Source organism: Rhodnius prolixus, unplaced genomic scaffold, assembly GCF_049639745.1.
Source record: "Rhodnius prolixus isolate KJV_2025 unplaced genomic scaffold, Rpr scaffold_4, whole genome shotgun sequence".
NCBI lineage: Eukaryota > Metazoa > Arthropoda > Insecta > Hemiptera > Reduviidae > Rhodnius > Rhodnius prolixus.
The window spans coordinates 50081071-50100102 of record NW_027411614.1 but is presented as its reverse complement, the minus strand read 5'-3'; the positions used below and the strand labels follow the sequence as shown (position 1 = coordinate 50100102).

Below are 19032 nucleotides of genomic sequence, written 5' to 3'. Positions count from 1 at the left end.
TAATTCTACGGGTAAGAATATTAAATTGAAATGACGCAATTCTCCAAAGAGGTGAACAATTTGGCGAATTCATATTTCCATTATTGGGATTCGGTCGCCTTTCTGGGAGTGCAGTTTCCGCTTAATTTTATTTTGCGTTTTTTTGGCATAAATTGTTCAGCGCAAACCACTTTCTATAGCAAATTTTTCGCAAATATCTCCGGCGGAAACTTGACATCATGAACATTATTGTCTTAACAATGTTCGGGTGACGTTTCGCTTCTCTTAGAAATATCTTTTATCATCTTTCATTATTATTGTTATTGTATTTAAGGCGCGTCCATATCCCATTCGCGCCCAGAGCTTTTTTTCAACGGACACTCGTGCTTAAAAAGCTCCTTGGAAGAGAAATTCCAAGGGCCAGCCGCTGGATTCGAACCCATGATCTTCGCGTTGGAATCCAGTATTCCGCTGACCACACAGCTAATCCCCTGCCTATCTTCCACTAATATTTTCCTTTTTACCCAACTAAGATTTCTAACGTTGAGAAGGTTGCGTGATGTCCGCCCCAGATGGTTTACTTTCACCTACGTCACCAGAGAGTTACCACTGTAGTCACTATCATCTTCTATGGAAACAGCCGCGAAACTGAAACCCCAACATCCTACTTGGTAGATTGTTAGATAACGCCAAAACCATCACCCTCAGCCACAGACCATTCAATCATAGATAACCTCAATTAGATCAAGTAGAACATAAAAAATAATTTCGTCTTTAAATTCTGAAGCTTTTTCTTTTTATTCGTATTATGTTTGTTACAAAAAATTCCGCCAGGAAATGATAAAAAATGCCTACCATTATTGGGAAAATAGATATTTCCGAACAGCTGGGTGGCCCCCATACCATTTCTAATTAATATGATAAACTATAGCCCACATAATAAAGAGCACTGCAGTCACGACAACAACAGTAATTGGCACACAGCTTGTCATTGACGGCAGGGTAAAAGCCACTCTCTCCATTTTCAGGGATAATCGCTCTTTTTCTGGATTTCATTTAGATAAATATATTTTTACTTTGTAAACATTCGAGAATTTTGGCAACTCATTCAAGCTAGGTTTATATTATATAAGTATAATTATCCAAGGCACAGAAATGGCTATTTGGAGGGAAATCAAACCCTCAAATTTCCCTCAAAAACTTAAAACAATATAAACAAACAATAAACTTGAAAGATTGCTGTACGAGCCTCTATTTAGTTCCAAACTTATTGCTGTAAACGTTATTTAAACAAGTATTACAAAAACCGTTACTATTATTCGAAAATTTACCGAGGAACAGGTCGCGTCATATCCGCTAGAATCCCATCAGACCGGCTTTCGCCACATCTATTTATTAAACAAATTTTACCTTAATGCTTCAAATCTGGATATTTTAAAAACTTAATTTTTAATTATTATTTATACTTTTATAAATTAATGAATACTACGTTATTTTTGATTAAGAGATCTTGAAATGCTTTTTGGGTATGTGGGGGTCCTTTGTAAGAACTATTAAAGTATTGTCACTCCTTTTGCAGAGTATTGCTGTTAACGAGGTTCCCCTTGGAGTAAACGTTTTTGGAGGATCTAGCAAATTAGAAAGCGGTTCTGTGCAATAAATAACACATAGATAAGAGAGTTACATGATGCATATGAATGATCCGCTGATATGTTGAAGTGAGTATCCACAAAATCTGGTGTCAAATCTTTCACCACTTCAACCATAAATGTCCACCCAATTGAAGAAAGCGCCAAGCCAAAAGTAAAGGAAACTACCTCTAGAAAACCAGGTAAAGAATTTTGTTCACAGTTTTCCTCGATGTTTATTTACATACAATATGGTTTATTAGGGAAGGGATTAGCTATGAGGTTAGCATACTGGACTCCCACGCGGAGGTCCCGGGTTCGAATCCAGCAGCTGACCCTTAGATTTTCTCTTCCTAGGAGCTTCTTACAGCTCACTGTCCGGTGATGGACAGTGTTGTCTGTAACGAGAGAACACTGTCCGGAGGCCGGCAGTGCACTGGAAAAAGCTCCGGGCGCTAATGACCTCAGCTGTTGATGCGCCAAAAAAAAAAAAAAAAAAAAAAAAAAAAAAAAAAAAAAAAAAAAAAAAAAGGTTTATTAATATTATCATGCATTTAAGGCATTTCATTCGAATAGGTATCAAATTAATCAACTTTAAGTCCTTTAAGCTCAAGCTTTATAGATCATTTGCAAAAGAAAAATAAGATAAGAAATAGGTATATTCGTCGAAATTGCGGTTAACTGGAAATGAGCGCATCCTGTCGGCCAGCAGTTGACACCGAAATGAAGAGAAGTGCAGGGGCCACAGATGGTGCAGCTGTGTAAAGAAACGGCCACTTCGCTACAAAAAATAAATAATACCACCCGCGATGGGGAACTCAAGCTGAGGAGAGCTGTCGTTGGAGCGCAATTGCAATAGTACACCTGCTGAATCATTAAAATATAACCAGAGTTCCAATGAACTGCACTAAGCGATTTTATTATCCCGCTTTTATTATATTTTATTATTCTTTCTCTTCTCGGTAAAGATAAACATCAGAAATTCCAGAAATATTTTGAGGATCCTGAGCAGGGAAAAAGTGGTTTTCCAATAATTTCCTGTGAGTAGAAAAATATCTTAAAAAGAAAAATTCAGAAAACTCAAAACTTATGTTAATTTGAGATTGAAAAACTTTGAAATTTCTCCCACGACTGCTTCCTAGCACGAAAAAAGATCCTAAAATTGAAGCTCAACTCCAAACAAATTGTAACGTTTGAGGAAAAAGTGGCTTCACCCAACGAATGGAACCATATTAAGTTTTTAATGAGATAAAATTAAATGTATTTTATTTTAATGTCACTGTTAACAATACCAAATATAAAAATATGACTAAAAAACTTAATATGAGCGATTATTGCAAGTTTGCCAGTGGGATGTGCAAGTAGGATTGTGTGACCAATACTCGGCGCCTCGAGTGAAATAACGGAACAGCGCTCTTGCAGGTCTGAACCTGCTCTCTCTCTGGGTCACAGGCAATCGCACTACACTTTTTGTATAAAAATACATTTGTTCCTTTTAGCCTACTTTAGTTTTCTTTTTTTTTTTAAATGAAATTAAAATTCTTGTATGGACATAACACGACTGTCTTTTACCGCACAAAAAAATGTTTAGTAATATTCAAGAAAGTTAGAGCAGCCTGAACAGTTAGTTGACTTGGATATTGGAACACAATAGAATGGTGTTGTTGACGGAAATGTGCCTCGTCACAGATCACCCTCAGATCCCTCAGAAAACTTTTCACATGAAAGTGATTGGCGCAACATGTATCAATAACATTTAAACCGGCCGCCTAGAAAAGCAAAATTATTAAGTGTTACAATGTGCACAGTACTGCAACGGCAGTATAGTGGAAGACTTTGGCCATCTCTGAAAAACCTGCTTAAATAAGGTTCGCACAAAAAATATTTTTGGTATAAAAGTGATAGATCTACTACAAGTGGATTGACAAATCCATTTCCTAAAAGAAAAACTAAGAATAACGGGGAAACCTAATGCACTAAAGCGCATTTCCAGTCCTCTGATTTTCTTATAAACTGGACTGCTGCCCAGTGATGGGGGTATAAATTACCCTAAACCCTTATAAATCACTCTTAAAAGAAAGTTCCTTCAACCTTCTCACCCCAAAAGATCCTTAAGGGATCTTCCGTGGGCAAATCTTTCAGAAAAAGTTCAAAATCTGAGGTCACTAACATCGGAGCTATTTGCATTGAACCTCGGACCACCGGACAGTGTTCTTTCGTTAAATAGAGCACTCAGAATCATCACTGGACAGTGGGTTGTAAGAAGCTCCGAGGAAAGGAAAATTTAAGTACCAGTAACTGGGTACGAATCAGGGATTTCCGCTTTCGATTCAAACTGACGTCACTCTACAGATCTTCCCACACACAAGAGCTTTAGAAGGTCCTCTAGATTTACATTCATTAATTTGTTTTAATTATTTTCAAAAAAAAACAAAACTAACCAATGTATCCAAGATTTTGTCCAGGATAACAACTCGAGCGGACGGATTCCGCGGAATGAGTTAGGTTCAACTTCATCAGTTACCATTGCTGCCCCGCATGGATAACATATATTAAAATCCGGTTCCTCGGGCAAATTCCAAAATTCCTCCACAATTATGAAAGAGGATTTTTTTTTTTATCAATATCCACATTTTCCCCCTTGGCCACCACAAAAAACATGAGCGTATCTGACTCAACTTTTCAGAAACCAGATTCTTTTTTTTGTTTTCTTCTTCTTCTTTTGGATGACTGTTAATGTCGGACAATACCGAAGAGGAGCAAGCCTGAGGGACTCAAGTATTCCAGGGCGGCAGGCTGTGGGGGGAGACTCCTCACTGCAGTATTGACCTGCATCGACCTCGATTTGTGTAACAAAGACCATTATCTGCTCAGAGTCCAGTTTTTTTGGCACATGATCCTTTTGTGCAACACTTTGGCCAACAATACTCCATTTTGGAAGCATCCTCCCCCTAAAAGCGTATGATAATCGAATGAGTTTGAATAAATTCCAAACTGAAGTCTTACAACCAGATCTTCAGGGAGTTCGAGAATTGCAACTGTTCCTTTCAACAGAAACCGGTTCACTCAAAATGAAAATTAGGAGTCCAACTAGTGGTTGAATTTTTTTAACAAGGTATTTAATCTGCAACTTTAATACAAAATCTGATGTGGAACATCTACAACAATATTCAAAGTTCGGCTGGTAACTTGGATTTTCTGTCGAAGTATTGAATTCCATACTTTCTCTAGATGATCCAGTTTGAGGTCAAAATGTCGCAAACAACTAAAAATTGCAACAGTGGCTATTTATTTTGCTGATCAACGTAAAAATGAAAGTAAACACTCCTGGCAATGTAGAAAAAAAAACGTACAGTTCGCAAAAGTATTTAAAAATAAAAAAGTCCGTACGTCTTTCTCACCGCTGTTGGAAAAGAATTTTCTACGGTTTTCCTGCAACTCGGAAAAGCAATCACAGAATTCCCACTTAACTTTATATAAGCTCCCAGCCCGCAGTAGGAGCCAAAATACTCTGGTGCTCATTCTTTGTACAAACACTGATATGGATCTAATCCATCCATACCTCTCCTAACTAGAAACAATCAGACTGGCGACTTTCACAGAAAGCAATCTGAGATAAAGCATACTCCGCTCAAGCAAGAATCCAAACTGATAGCACAGAGTATTTTGCCAACACTTTGACCACTTTCCCTCAACGCCAATTACGTAATTAAATTTCCATAAGATTTAGAATTTGCAACTAAAGATAACTGGCTTCACTTTAATGAAATAGTACTGCAGGATGAAGTGGGACATTGTAGTTCTCACGTCTCAATAAGAAATATCATAACCTTCTGCGCTGTTATCCAAAATCTCAGGCAAGAGTCTTTGAAATTACCCAAAACTCGAAAAAGTTTTCCTTCCGACTCAGAACTTAGACAACACGTTCGATCGCAGCTGATTTAATAAAATCGAGATAGATACGCATACAATATAAATTTGGAATTTGGATCTGTAAACTTGTGGTCGTCAAAGCTGATAATAATGACCTACCTAACTCACATCAAAAGGATTTACTCCATCGCAGCCAACAACGCCTCTTACGTTAGTAACTAAAAGTGGAAATGGTTTTTGTCCGTTTCCAGTTTGTATGAGGTGGAAAGCCGCAGGTGATACGCTTGGTGGGCAGTTGGGAAGTCGAAGGGGGGTTGAACCAAACACCGTGAAGCAGATAGCTACGCAGGTGTGATCTTCTACTATCAAACTATCTAATACAAAAGTTCTTTTTTCAAACAAAATAATAATAATTTTAAAACATAATACTTTTGTCTATAGAGCAACAATACATCAAAGTAAAGTAATTGCCCATTTTTTCAGGCGGGGCTTAACGTCCAACTATCAACTCCGTCGTGGCCGCAGGCGACTAGCAAACATACTTTACTGTAAATTTCTTAAAATTAACCATTAAATAAAATCCAACGCCTAGAGACCGGGAATCGAACCCAGTACCATAATACATCTTAGCTTTACAGGTCTCGCCTCTAACCGCTCGGCTACCGTGGCGCCATCAAAGGTTAAGGTTACTATCCGATTTGAAAAGACCCAATATTTCTCTCATTGCTTCCGGTAGAGCCTTACCTGATGTCAACATTCTCTGAAAAAAAGGTCCTAAAACACTTTATGTCCAAGTTCAAATGAAACTGTACATTCCGGCGGACTCATAACCTTAACAAGGAATTTTGTTTATCACGTTACACTCTTAAACATCATTTAGGGGTTCGAAGCGCACAACAAGGAAGGAACTTCCCCCTAATTTTCTGGAAAACTGTTTCAAATAAAAGTAACAGCTCTAAAGAGAAGAAAGATTATTGCCAATTTCAATTTGTTTTTAATGTTTCCGACCAGGGAACATAACCAGATCTACGTATTTTATTTTTTTTAGTGTTTTTTTTTTTTACAGAAACAGATAACAAACTACATTGATTTTATATAAAAAATAGTTCACTCAAATTATTTCCATCATAAGTATTAGGAATTATAAATTATGGCTGAAATTGGCAACAATCTTTCTTCACTTTGGGATAATGAATCAGCACTAAAAAAGATGTAACAATTAATAGTTTTATTAAGCTGTGCACAAAATAAAAGGTAACTAGAAACTATTGTTTTAAAAAATCTCTAAAAATTCTTGGTCAGCAAGAGTCACTTGTCTTCATGGATTTTTATTTTTAAGTAGTTACATATTTAATTCATACACACATTACACAGGGGGTGTAAGATCTTGCATTCTATTATTGACGGGACATATTAAAGTGTGATTAAATGAATTGCCCAGAGAAAATATGTCAAAAGTCAAAGTTTTGCAGGGGGTGTAATGAACGTATCTACATTAAAAGAAAAAAGTACGAGCCATTTTCGGGATACAGAAATCTAAAACTAGATTCAGATGAAGTTATGCTGATCACACAAAATTGAAACACTCACGCCAATTTGTGAAAACCACCTATTTGTACTCAGGGAAACTTAAACATGAATTTCTCGTGAAAACAACTGAAAATCTAGACAATCGCAATTCTTCCTGTACGGGAGCCCCAGACAACACGGAAAGCAAACAAAATATAAATACTAATATCTTATGAAGATAATTATTAATATGTGGAAAACAAAAATTTTGTTACAACTAAAATGAAACACAGTTGCAACCAGAACTGACTGAAAATAGATATGACACGTAGAAGACATATATTCATTAAATGAATGACACATTACATTTTTCCTACTTTGAAAATCTTTTCATTTAGGAAGATAATAAAACAGAATCAGAACATGTTGTATTTTTATTTCACAAAGTTCTGATAGGTCTCTTAAACCAATTTCTCTCACGGTATTAAAATTTTCTAATTTTGACTAATTTTGTTGTTCATTATAGAATTCACTATTATTTAATGGAAGATTGTCTTTCCCAGAGAAAATAAAATCTCTTAATGCATAGCTCAACAGGTATGCCACATATATACGATTTAAAGAAAACGCTAGTAACCATTTTAGAAAAAAAATCAATAATTTTTTTTTCGAGTAGAGGTGAAGTAACGGTCAACTCCCAAAAGATAACTCAAACATTTACCAGGCCTAAATATTCTTAGCTTTTTCATTTTTGAGCTATTGAATTCACACATTCACGCAGACAAATAATATCTGAGTAAAAATAAAAAAGAAAAAAGGCTACTAAGAAAATGATGCTCAGACTGTAAGAGTTTTCTCCATTAAGTTCAAAATATATTTAAGTATCATTTCACTTTGACCCATTGTAAAGTCGTGTGAGTATTCTAAGGCCTTAAAACAAGTAACCTCGATCAAAATCTACATTTGTCATACTCGCAATACTTTTTGATACTACAGCAAGGGCCAAGAGAGAAACAATGGTGATAATTATATTTTAATTGAAACTATACAAATAATAATAATAACAATAATAATAATAATAATAAAGAACTTGTTTAAAATTTTTACAATTTCTAATAAAAGTAATGTTGAAGCTTTAAAAGGATTTACACTTGTTAAAATTAGAATAGATAAATTCAACAAGAAAAATTATTTTATAAATGATTTTTTAGAACATTAGAAAGTAGAGTAGGAATTCCTAACCTCTACGTATGCACCTAGTCACAATAGAAACAATTAGATATTCCTTTCTAAATTGGAACATTAAAATTATCTTCCTTCTTGTTCTCATTGAAAAATCATTTGACGTTATCAAAAATAGAAAAATTAAGAAACTATGTAAGAACCAGCACAGAGAAACTAGAACTATTTAATAAAAATTTTACTAGTATAAAATATGCGAAAGAAGAGAATTCATTCGAACTTCAAATAGTGGAAACTGGGAGCATGTCTAAAAAAAAGCTTCTCTGCAAGCTGAGGCCCCTTTACAAAACATAAACAAAAAAGACTTCTTTCATCAGATGTCACCGTATTTTCTTAAAAACAGTAAATAATATATCACACAATACTAATCTTGGTGCCAATTAAATGAAAGAAATTCTTCATCAAACATTCCTACAAATAATGAATGGTCAGTAGAAACTGAAAACGATTTATCTGCATTCAATTTTGTTTTCTTATAAAATAATGCGAATGGTTAATTTGTGAGTAAATATTCGTCTACATTAATTTCCATAAATTCACTTTGGATAAAAAATATCAAGGAATCAATTTGCGTAAAACGCTAAACTAGATCTTTAAAACTGAGCGTGTGCTCAGTTAAAGTAATATTTATTCTAAAATGCTACTCTCATCCTACAACAAAGGAAAATATTCGTTTATATATATATCTTTTCAAGTAAAATCGGAGCCAAAAAAATCTGAATAATATACAAGCAAACTTTTTCACACTAACCTGTACGCACATTTTTATAAAAGAATACATAATTAAACATATATTTCACATACCTGCAGCAAACTTCATTAGGATCAACCCAAATCGTAAGTTCGAATGGTAATTTCATATCTTCGTATTTGATTCCACAAGCGTTTGCAGCTTTTTCTAAAGTTGGATCTCGCCTATTTACACCATTTACTCTTATACAACGATATCCTTGTCCTTTATCTGGTTTTTCTGGAAACCAATGGTTTTCAAATCTTTCCAATAATAATTCAGATAGGCGATCTTTAAAATCTTTTAACTGTTCTTGGTTAAAGTTTTCGCTTTTCTCTATTAGGCGGGCTAAAAAGAGAACTGCCGCTGAAATTTCGTCTCGCATAGTAAATACTTCCAGATTTATTAACAAATGGGGGTTGGTTGGATGATAACTGAAGCCTGACACACATAAGTGACAACTCAAAACTTGTTTTTTTGTTTTGTTTTTTTTATTTAAATATTAGGCCAAGTACTCTTACGTACTGGCCTAAACCACTATAATTTTTCACTATTAAACTTTATTATAGCACGATCCAGTAATATTCACTTGAGCATAGAAAATTTTTTCATAGAAACCAGACCCAAAAAAAATCTATGTTTGCTGGGGTACCTTTGTTTTTTGAGGGGGGTTTAGAACACTACTTTTTAAAATAACACTGGGCTCTGAAAAAAAAACAAAAACAAAATTGTATCATTAGTAAGTTGAAATTACAAAAGAGTAAAAAAAAAAAATCAAACTAGATATTATTTTTTAAAATGGCTTCGCATTTGAAGGAAGATTACAAACAACTTTCTAAAGCATAACAAGGGGGAACAAGGCAATATTGAATGCGTTTACGTAGCTGGGGGTCATAGCATAAACTTTTAGGAATTCTTTTAATAATTATTTGAAATTGTAAATTTATACTTACAAAATTGTAAATAAGCCAAAAACAGTTTACACTCTTATAATTTACAGATAGAAGAAGAAAGCAATTACTTTGTACAACTACTCCTAAGTTGCTAAATAAGCCCGAACTAAATGGTTACAACAAGCAGCACTAGTGTTGCCGTTCATGTTATGGAGGGGTTACTGGTAGAGGGGATAGAAAACAGGGGAAGGGACTGCCCCTCCAGATGCAAAGGGACGAGATTGAGACGGGGTGCACGTGTTGTCCTGACCACTGACCTCGTAGCAGATGTATATTTTCTACTAAAAGAATAAATACCTTGTCTCTTCCATTTTTCCCAACCCTTCCAATAAATCATTTTCGTATGTAAATTAAAACAAAAATACAAAGGATTATAAATATATTTTTAGAAAAATTACAACGAAATATCCCGTACTAAAAATTTTGCCGTAACCTAAAAAAAAGTCATCTGTTGAGAATAATATATTTTTTTGTTTTAAATCCGTTTTTAAACAGTTCTACATACAGAACTATTTATTTTAGCTTGTATTCAATGCGAAATTAGTTTTGATGATCTACATTTTTTGAACTAAGGTACAAATTAGCATGCAAGTTTTAACATAAGACAAAAGACGGAGTTTTTCTTACACTTACCATTATGTACATAATTAATAAAATTTTCATGAAACTTATGGCTAAAAAAAACGAAAAATGTCCAAGTTACACTGATTAAATTCAATTGGAATTAAATATCTGACCCAGTAGGGTCAGATAAATGATCTTTTAGATGGAAATACATACGTACATATGTGTATCTCCTCCAAAACTGCCTTAAATAGAAATTTCTCAGAAATTATTTCAAATAAATATTGGTCTATACAGTATATGCATTCAGAATATAAAGATTAAAGAAAAGCGTTGGCAGTTTTTAATTAAAATAAAATAAAAAAATTAACATTTTCCGTAAAGTGGCATATTTTTCTAACAAACTTTTGTCCCCAAATGGCATCCTAAACCAAATATCAAATTTACATTTCCTTTTTTTTCAACAGACAAAAAAACACTTTTGCAAACAAAAGGGATTTTTTCGGTGAAAATGCATATATCTTTTTCTTACTAGAAGTGAAAATAAAATTTTGGAGAAAAATAGTCACACGACTTTCTTTAGTTCTCAGGATCCTTAAATTTTCATCGAATCTTTGACTTTCTGAGAAACATTTTTGACAATGGCACTCCACACCGTAGATATTTTAAGTTTCCCGCGATGGCAACAAGATTATACATGACAAGATAGAAGACTCTAGTTTGAAGTTCACGGTTGTCGTATCTTGTGCATGATTGTCTTCGTTTACGATATTAACTGACCATTTTAGTTGTTCGTAGGTAATATTCATATTTTATTTCTTGTACGCTTAAGCGTATCGATTTCGAAATTTTAGTTTATGTAAATCAAAGTAGGGTGTTAATTGTTACCTACGTATGTTTATATTTCACCATAACCCCACAGGAGGTACATCCCACAATTTGCGAAGACCGTTTCAAATCATTAAATGATTATTCTGAAAAATAGATCTTTTTAAACGAAATATACTGAGAATCATTTCTGAAAAAATACAAAAAAGTGAAAAATCGTACTAGTAATGTTCTTTTTTTTGGTTTACCATGAACACATTGGACAATCTGATCTCTTAAATTCAGGACGCGTAATTTGGGTACTCATGATTGAGAATTTTTTCTGATTTCTCCACTTCAATGGCGATTGGCGACCCCTTTCTCTTCAGGGTTAGATGGTGCCAATTACATTTATCATTAGTAGTAAGCAAATTCCAGTTAATACCCTGGTTATTAGAAACGTTAGAAGTCAACATGAAAAAAACAAAAGAATAAAAAATGTTACCTAGCAAGTGCAAATAACTTTTATTTTGAGTGTAATTTTCCATGCCAAGGGTGAAAACTAAAGAATTTGAAAAAGTACAAATAAAACTATTACAACTTCTGATAGCCACAAAGTTCAGATAAATTTAATTTGTATTTAGTCACACCTGATTCCATAAAATGTTTAGAATCTTCCAACAAAATTTTTGCGTTAAATTCCAGTCATCTTCAGTCTGTTTTCTATCCTAATCGTAAGTTTTGACTAGCTTTTTTAGTATTTACGTTGATTCTGAGTACCTACATTCCACTAACATCCTATTTGGAGATGTCATCCACTGGTGACTAATCCATGCAATGGTATGGTGTTCCGTCATGTTTGTCCGCTATGTCTTTTCGTCTTTTTGCTGCGATTTGCGGATGTAAAGGGCTATGCATAGATTAGCTCTACGAAATACGTTGATTTAATAATTTTTTGAAGAACATTTTATTTTATGCATTTTATATTTATTATTAGTTTACAAATGGTAGGTACATTGATTAAAAAGTGTATTCTGTCAACTGTAATGTGGTAGGCATGTCTTGATAGCTATGCAGTATCAGCAAAAGTTGCAGTTAGATTTCGACCAATATACTTGCTTGCATTAGGCCTAGTCTCCATGAGACAGCTGTTAGACAAACCTTTATTCTATAGAAATACACAGACAGGGAGAATAAAGTAACCCGTAAATAATAAACTGTTTCTTAGTTAACAGACACTAAGAAAGGCCTGGCAAATTATTTACATTTTAAAACCCAGAAGATGATCAATCGAGATTGGCAATCCTGCACGTCAGAGAGAGAGAGAGAGAGAGAGAGAGCGAGAGAGAGACGAAACTTAAAGATTGTATTAAAACAAAAGTAAAAAAGTAGTATTTATTTGACAATGGAAATACGTAAATACAAGTGGAGAAAAAATTGTTTTATAGATTATACGATTTTACTTTAGTATTTTTTAAATTTTTAGTTTTTAATAAATACACATCTCAAGTTAATTTTTATTTTTTTCAATAATAACACCAAATTGAATTATTAACACAAAGTTTTTATAAATTAAAAAAAAAAAAATTATAGGCACATAACATAAATAGGCTATTACAATTGAAATTGATGATGATTGGGGTGAAATATTAATATCTCTCTTTTAAAATTCTGCACTTAATTACTCTATTGAAGTATAAACTGAAGAAATAATTAAAAAAAATATTTATTTTAAATAAACCTCAAATTTAAGTACTAGGTTGGTTGTATATCCAGAAAATACAAAATAGATATATAAATATATGTAAAAAAATTGCTGCAATCAATGAGGAAATATTAAGTAGGATTATTTTATTTTTTACTTTTTTTTAATTTAAGGCGCGGTAACATGTAGGGTCATTAACGCACGGAACTTTTTTTTTGGAAATGCACTGCCGGCCTCTGAACAGTGTTCTCTCGTTACAAATAACAATGTCCATTGCTATAAGATGCTCCTAGGAAGGGAACATCTAAGAGTTAGCAGCTGGATTCAACAAGGTACCTCCGCATTGTAAACCAGAATACGCTAACCATTGAGAATACTTCCAGTAGGTATATAATTATTTTCAATTTATAAAAACCAAGTAAAGTCGATTTGGCTAGTACATTTATCGTGCAATTATCTTGTGTTTGCACTATTTTTTATTTTCCCTAATCCATTTATTTAGAGTTTATTTAAGAAATATCATTTTGATATCCCCAGAGCACGAAAAAGTGCTATTTACAGAAAAGATCTGCATGTCAGAAAATAGGTAACGAGAATATCGCAGTTCGACACTTGATGTCTTGGACATTAACGTCAAAAACAATTAATCTGAAAACACATTTTCAAGTTTTGAACATAACGTAGGTCTACCACTCACTCTGCTTTGAAACTTTTTCTTAGGAAACATATTGATGTGGCTTAAGAGAGCTGTGAAGTCACTCTCCCCTCATTATTTGCCAAATATCTGTTTATGATGAAATAATTTTTGACATTTGTTTTGTTTGACTGTTTTAAATTCTGAATTATTCATATACTCGAAGGGTGATCTAGTATCAAAAAAAGAGGAGGCTTTCACCCCTCTGGTTTTAAACCGGTTGGAATGGTAAACGAGGGCTAAATGTTGCAACACAAAAAAAAAGAGTAGGGGCATTGCTAAAGGTAAATGAGTTACCTTCCTTATGTCAATCACGTAGGTAATAGTTAATGGGGTAAAATGTGGTTATCAACTGAGGTATATGAAGAAACACATGAGGTAAGAGTTTGGGTTGAGAAGTTACAATTATCATTTAAACAAGACCTAATATAATTCGTTTATAAGTATCGGGGGCATCTAAATGAAAAACAAGTTTTAAAATTAGTCGATCTGTCCTAGTTCCTGAGTTCGTAGATTAATTTTCTTAATAAACTATACCTTTAAGATCAGAAATCATCTCCACAGAGTATTTTACAATGAATGAATATTTTTTTCGTATAAATCATGATTAGGTATAAATTTAATATTTGGCAATTCTGATTGATATTTTTCATGCTGTAAGTAGGAGGTGCTGGATTTATTTCAGAACATTTAATAGTTCTTTGAGTTGAAAAAAAAGAAAAACATTACGAAACTGAAACGCATTTTTCGTTATTTTCAAAAGGAACCTTAATAATTAAATCTATTATATTTTTAAGGACAACAATTTTAATTAAGTTTACAACTCAAAATAAGAGCATTAAGTACAGTTGCCAATTTTTTCTTTATAAAAATATTTAATTGGACGCAAGAATTTTTGTGAGAGAGCGAGAAAAAAAACAAACAAACAATTCATGGATAAGGAAAGCATAATGCATGTTTAATGCAGTATGTAGTTAATATTGTGCATCATAAATAAGCAATAGTAAATTTGAATAAATCTTGTACACATTGATCCACTTGTTTACAACTTTCATTAAACAGTCATTATTTACTCTTTCATTTATGTACATTATAATGAATCAATTGTTACGAAAAATAAGAAATATTATTACGACAATACACTTAATTACTATCTATTGAACACTGTAAAAAAACAAAACCTTAATTTCTAACTATCTCTAAGTAAAAAGTATAATTTTGTTGTATGTATATATAGAGTGAGAAAAATATTAGTAAATTTTAACCATTTTAAAAAACCTAAACTTCAACCAGTTGTAAATATAGTTTTAAGGAATAATATGCTCCTCAATCTTTTCATCCATTTCACACTTTGAAGAATTGTATAGTTCGTTGAAATTGAAATATGACTTTATTTTACTTAAATAACCTGGAAGCAACATTTAATATCACAAAAACTTTAAGTTGTTGACAGGAGGGGGGGATAACTGTGTAAATAAAATTTATATTTTACTTTGTTTTATGTTTTTTAAAACCAAATTAATTTGCACGCACAAAAAAAATCAACTGTTTTACTCAATCATTATTAGCAATTATGTAAATGACCTTATAAGGACGGAAATATAAGTTTGAAAAAAATATCGTACATAAAAATATTCGTTCAGGTTCTTTTTCTTATAGCTTTTTGGCTTTTTTTAAGGACATTTTATTTTGAGTTTTTCTTTGTCTTGCAGTTACAAACTTTTTTATCAATTTGAGAGAATTTCAGGAGGGTTGATCTCCAAATAGAGTTGTTATTAATATCTTCTATTAAAGCTGTACATGACAAACAATTTTTTTGGGGTTTGAAACAGTAATTCTTGAAAATAGTAGAACTTGGTAATAAAGGTGGCAGTATTACAGATAAATCAGAGTTACTACCAGCTTGAGAATGGCTTGAAAAACAAAATTTTATTTAATGGTGAATTCACATTTAGCCCACAGATGAAATGTTAAAAATATAGGTTCTTAAGTCTGTTTTAACATACTCACAAAATAATAAAGGTATTAAAGAGCTCATTCTGAATTTGCTGCAATTTGTTAGTTACAATTTACAAGATATATAATACAAGTAACTTTCTAATTAATAACATTTAAAAAGAGATTAGTGAAAATCTGGATTTCAAAAACATGGTATTTTTAATGAGCATGATGTTTTGTATCATAAAACAACTCTATAAAAAAATTAGAAAATACTTATAACTCTAAAGTCATTTATTTGATTATACTAAAAAAACTTTTAAAACCTACTTTTTTTACACGTAGAATTTACAAAATAAAATATATGAATATATACATATGATCTACTTAATATGTTATTTTTGTTTTTATGGCAAAACAAGTTGCTACTCATGTAAGTACTCCTCACGTAATGGTCTACCTTTACTTATATCTGTGAAATTAGCAACTCAAGATTAGAAAAAAACAGAAATGCACTTCTCCAGGAATATCTAGACGTAAAATCTAAAGTTCCAGTCAAGTGATTTTTTTTTTAAATAATGAAGGGAAACAAATGTAAAGGTGCAATGTTGATGTGATTACACTACTTGCTCTTACCTAGTGAAACAAAATAGACAAAAAATTAAGATGTATTTACAGAGGTAACTGAAAATATCTTGGGCTGGTCCCGATCAGGATAAGCACTTTTAGGCACTCTAGATTTTCGTAAGAAGCACAGACATGCTACTAGTGAAAGCATTAAAGACAATTTTTTTGTTTGTTTGTGGCGATCCTAAATGAGAAGAACAATGGCAGGCAATCAACCAGCAGCTTGCTATCTCGTATTCATAAATATAATTCCACTATGTCTCAGTAGACATGACCACCCAACGGTGGAATATGAATGTCTGCTTTTCCATTCAATTAAGTGATGGAAAATTGATAAGTGTATTTTATAAGACTGATAATTCAAATTGGTCAGTCAGACAAACTTGATTAACTCAAAAAGATCCAAAAGATAAAGAGTTATTTTTGGAGATATTCAGGTATTTAGTTGTTGACCACATATAGGTGTTAATAAATTTCACATAAATTGATGTCCTTTAGAAAGAAGTAAACATCATTAAATCTAAATTTTGTGAATACGCAAAGTTGAAAAACAAAAAAAATCACAGGAATGAATGTTCGAGAAAATCGCAAAAATCAGTAAATTCTCACTTCGGTTAATCGATTTTAAAGAAACTCGTGACTAGTTTTTGAGAAATAACGAAGAGTGCCAATGGAATCTCTTTAGTTGTGCAAACTAAAGCACCCAGTACTTTTAGAACATTAGTGAGGCTATCATTCTTTACATTCCCTTTAAAATTACCTTTTAGAAACAAAACACGTTCATTACGTGAAGAGTAGTTAAATCATTAACACAATTTGCTTAAGAATGTGAAATTTTAAAATATCGTTTTCAACCAAAGTTGAGGGCACAGCACCCAAATTTTTGAGTATTTACTACTCGTAAATATTCTACTCGATTCACTGAAACTATAAAACTGATTTAAAATACTTAGGAAATAAATTAAATTTCAACCTGTAAAAATTATAACAATACTTGTCAATCAATGATCCTCATTCTTTGATTTCCTCTTGGTAAATTTACAGCCTGTACTTGTAGTTTTGTTTTCATTCAAAACAAGAGGAGTAATAAGTAAAAAAAAACTAAAACTAAAAATAGATTCGAAAATAATACAAGAAAATAAGTCACTTGGAATGGAACTCTCTGATACACAGTCGACAGCTCCAGGAGCCTTCTGGCGGCGTATGTAACGGTGGAGCCAAACAGTACATGTGGTAGCCTCGATCGCAGTCGTCACAAAATAATAACTGATCCTGTTTTGGGATAGAAAAACAAAATATTTAATAATAAAATTAATTTATTAAATAAAATAATAAAAATATTAGTGACGCATATATTAATGGAGTATTTATTTATTAGTTTGTTTACTTTTTTTAATACAAGAAAACATTGTGAGATGTCTAGGTGTTATACTGGACCAGAGACCGAACTGCCATCTATCACTAACAAAACTGTGTTTCAAATTGAGAGTAACGCACGATGTTTTGACGAACACCTATGACTCATACGAGTATAAGACCTGCTGTAGAATACGGCCACGCGCATCCATTTAAAAGGCTAGCGGTAATTTTTTTGAGAAACCTTAACATTGCCTCATAACTTTTGAAGACGCAAAACATGCTAAAATAAGCCGTGGATTTGTATGAAGATATAGTAAATATCTATTACCCAATTCTTGAATTGGCCCTCAAACAAAAGCGAAAGAAAAGCTCTCAATATCCATTCGGACATCTTATTTTAGATGCTAAGAGATGTTGACGTAAAACAAAATGTGACGGCCGATACTTTGGCAAGACTTCCAGCATACGAATTAAAAGCCCTAGCCTTAGAAACCATCCATAATAGATACCCGGACAGCCTTTGGCTGCATGTGTACACGGATGGGTCAGCTGTAAACGCTAGTGGTAGTGCAGGTGCAGGGGTTTATAGCTCCGCTTTCAGTTTGGCGGAACCAGTAGGAAGAGTGGCCTCTAATTTCGATGGGTAGGTCAGAGCGGTCCTTTTAGCCCTAAGATGCATTGTTAATATGGCGATTAAGAATGTAGTCCTTTTTATCGATTCGCAGGCCGCGATAACGGCACTGACTACTTGGGCTGCGACCGACTCTCACGATGTAATTCAATGTCGTAAAATAATTAACGACCTCATCGAGGAAAATGTGAGGGTAATCTTACAATGGATCCCCAGCCATTGCGGCCTCAGCGGGAATGAGGAAGCTGACAGACTCGCCAAGCTGTCAGCAAATATGACACAGCCTGAAGGGTCCATTCCTTTTGAGACCACAAGACGAATTTGCCGGACAAAAGTCAAAAAGAGAACAGCGGAGCTGCACACCACACAATCAGAGGGCAAACGATGGGCTATCTTGAGGGACAATGTGCTGCCAAAGAACCTGCCTCGGAGCGTAGCGGTGGTCTGTTTTCGTTTGGTCACTCGACACGATTACCTGCAGGCACACTTATTTAAGATCGGGGTAGTTGACAACCCGAACTGTGTGCTTTGCGGGAACGGGCACATGACAGGAGACCATCTTTTTGAGTGCGAAGCCCTGTCCCATTTGACTGCGACTACTGACGAGCTCTCTTCAAGAGCGAAAATATATTGGGCTGCGAGACATCTAATGGCCCAGCGCCAATGATGTATGGTATTAGGAAAAAAAAAAAAATACTTTGGCAAGACAAAACGTCGAGGCAGAACCCTTTTTGGGTTCTCCCTAGGAAAAGTACAAAAAAGATGGAGCAAGTCAACAAAAAATTTCTCAGGA

At 33.4% G+C, this 19032-nt stretch overlaps 2 protein-coding genes and 1 long non-coding RNA gene across 10 annotated transcripts in view; 1 reads left to right on the top strand and 2 right to left on the bottom strand.

Moving 5' to 3' along the window:
• The window catches only part of LOC141456449 (uncharacterized), a 34811-nt gene extending 24441 nt beyond the window's left edge, over positions 1–10370 (bottom strand). Inside the window, exons 1-2 of one of the 2 annotated variants that reach the window (XM_074132474.1) lie at positions 10212–10370; positions 9036–9666 (exon numbers count right to left, since the gene is read on the bottom strand). In XM_074132474.1, coding sequence (XP_073988575.1) covers positions 9036–9346 — 311 coding nt within the window. In that variant the 5' untranslated portion in view covers positions 9347–9666; positions 10212–10370. Of the gene's footprint in view, positions 1–9035; positions 9667–9914; positions 10171–10211 lie in introns of those variants that run through there. The other variant, XM_074132473.1, reaches the window with a different exon arrangement.
• Positions 10371–10380: 10 nt separating this feature from the next.
• LOC141456461 (uncharacterized) lies at positions 10381–12911 on the top strand. Of its 2 annotated transcripts, none has more exons than XR_012459772.1 (2): positions 10381–10487; positions 12514–12911. It is a non-coding gene; the product is annotated as an uncharacterized lncRNA (long non-coding RNA). The 2 variants fall into 2 exon arrangements; XR_012459771.1 differs by lacking the exon at positions 10381–10487 and adding an exon at positions 11771–12019.
• A 2113-nt stretch (positions 12912–15024) lies between these two features.
• Positions 15025–19032, bottom strand: part of d4 (double PHD fingers d4) — a 30431-nt gene continuing 26423 nt past the window's right edge. For all 6 annotated transcript variants that reach the window (XM_074132464.1, XM_074132465.1, XM_074132466.1 and 3 more), the window contains one exon: positions 15025–17521. In XM_074132464.1, the coding sequence (XP_073988565.1) occupies positions 17393–17521 (129 nt within the window). In that variant the 3' untranslated portion in view covers positions 15025–17392. The remainder of the gene's footprint in view (positions 17522–19032) is intronic.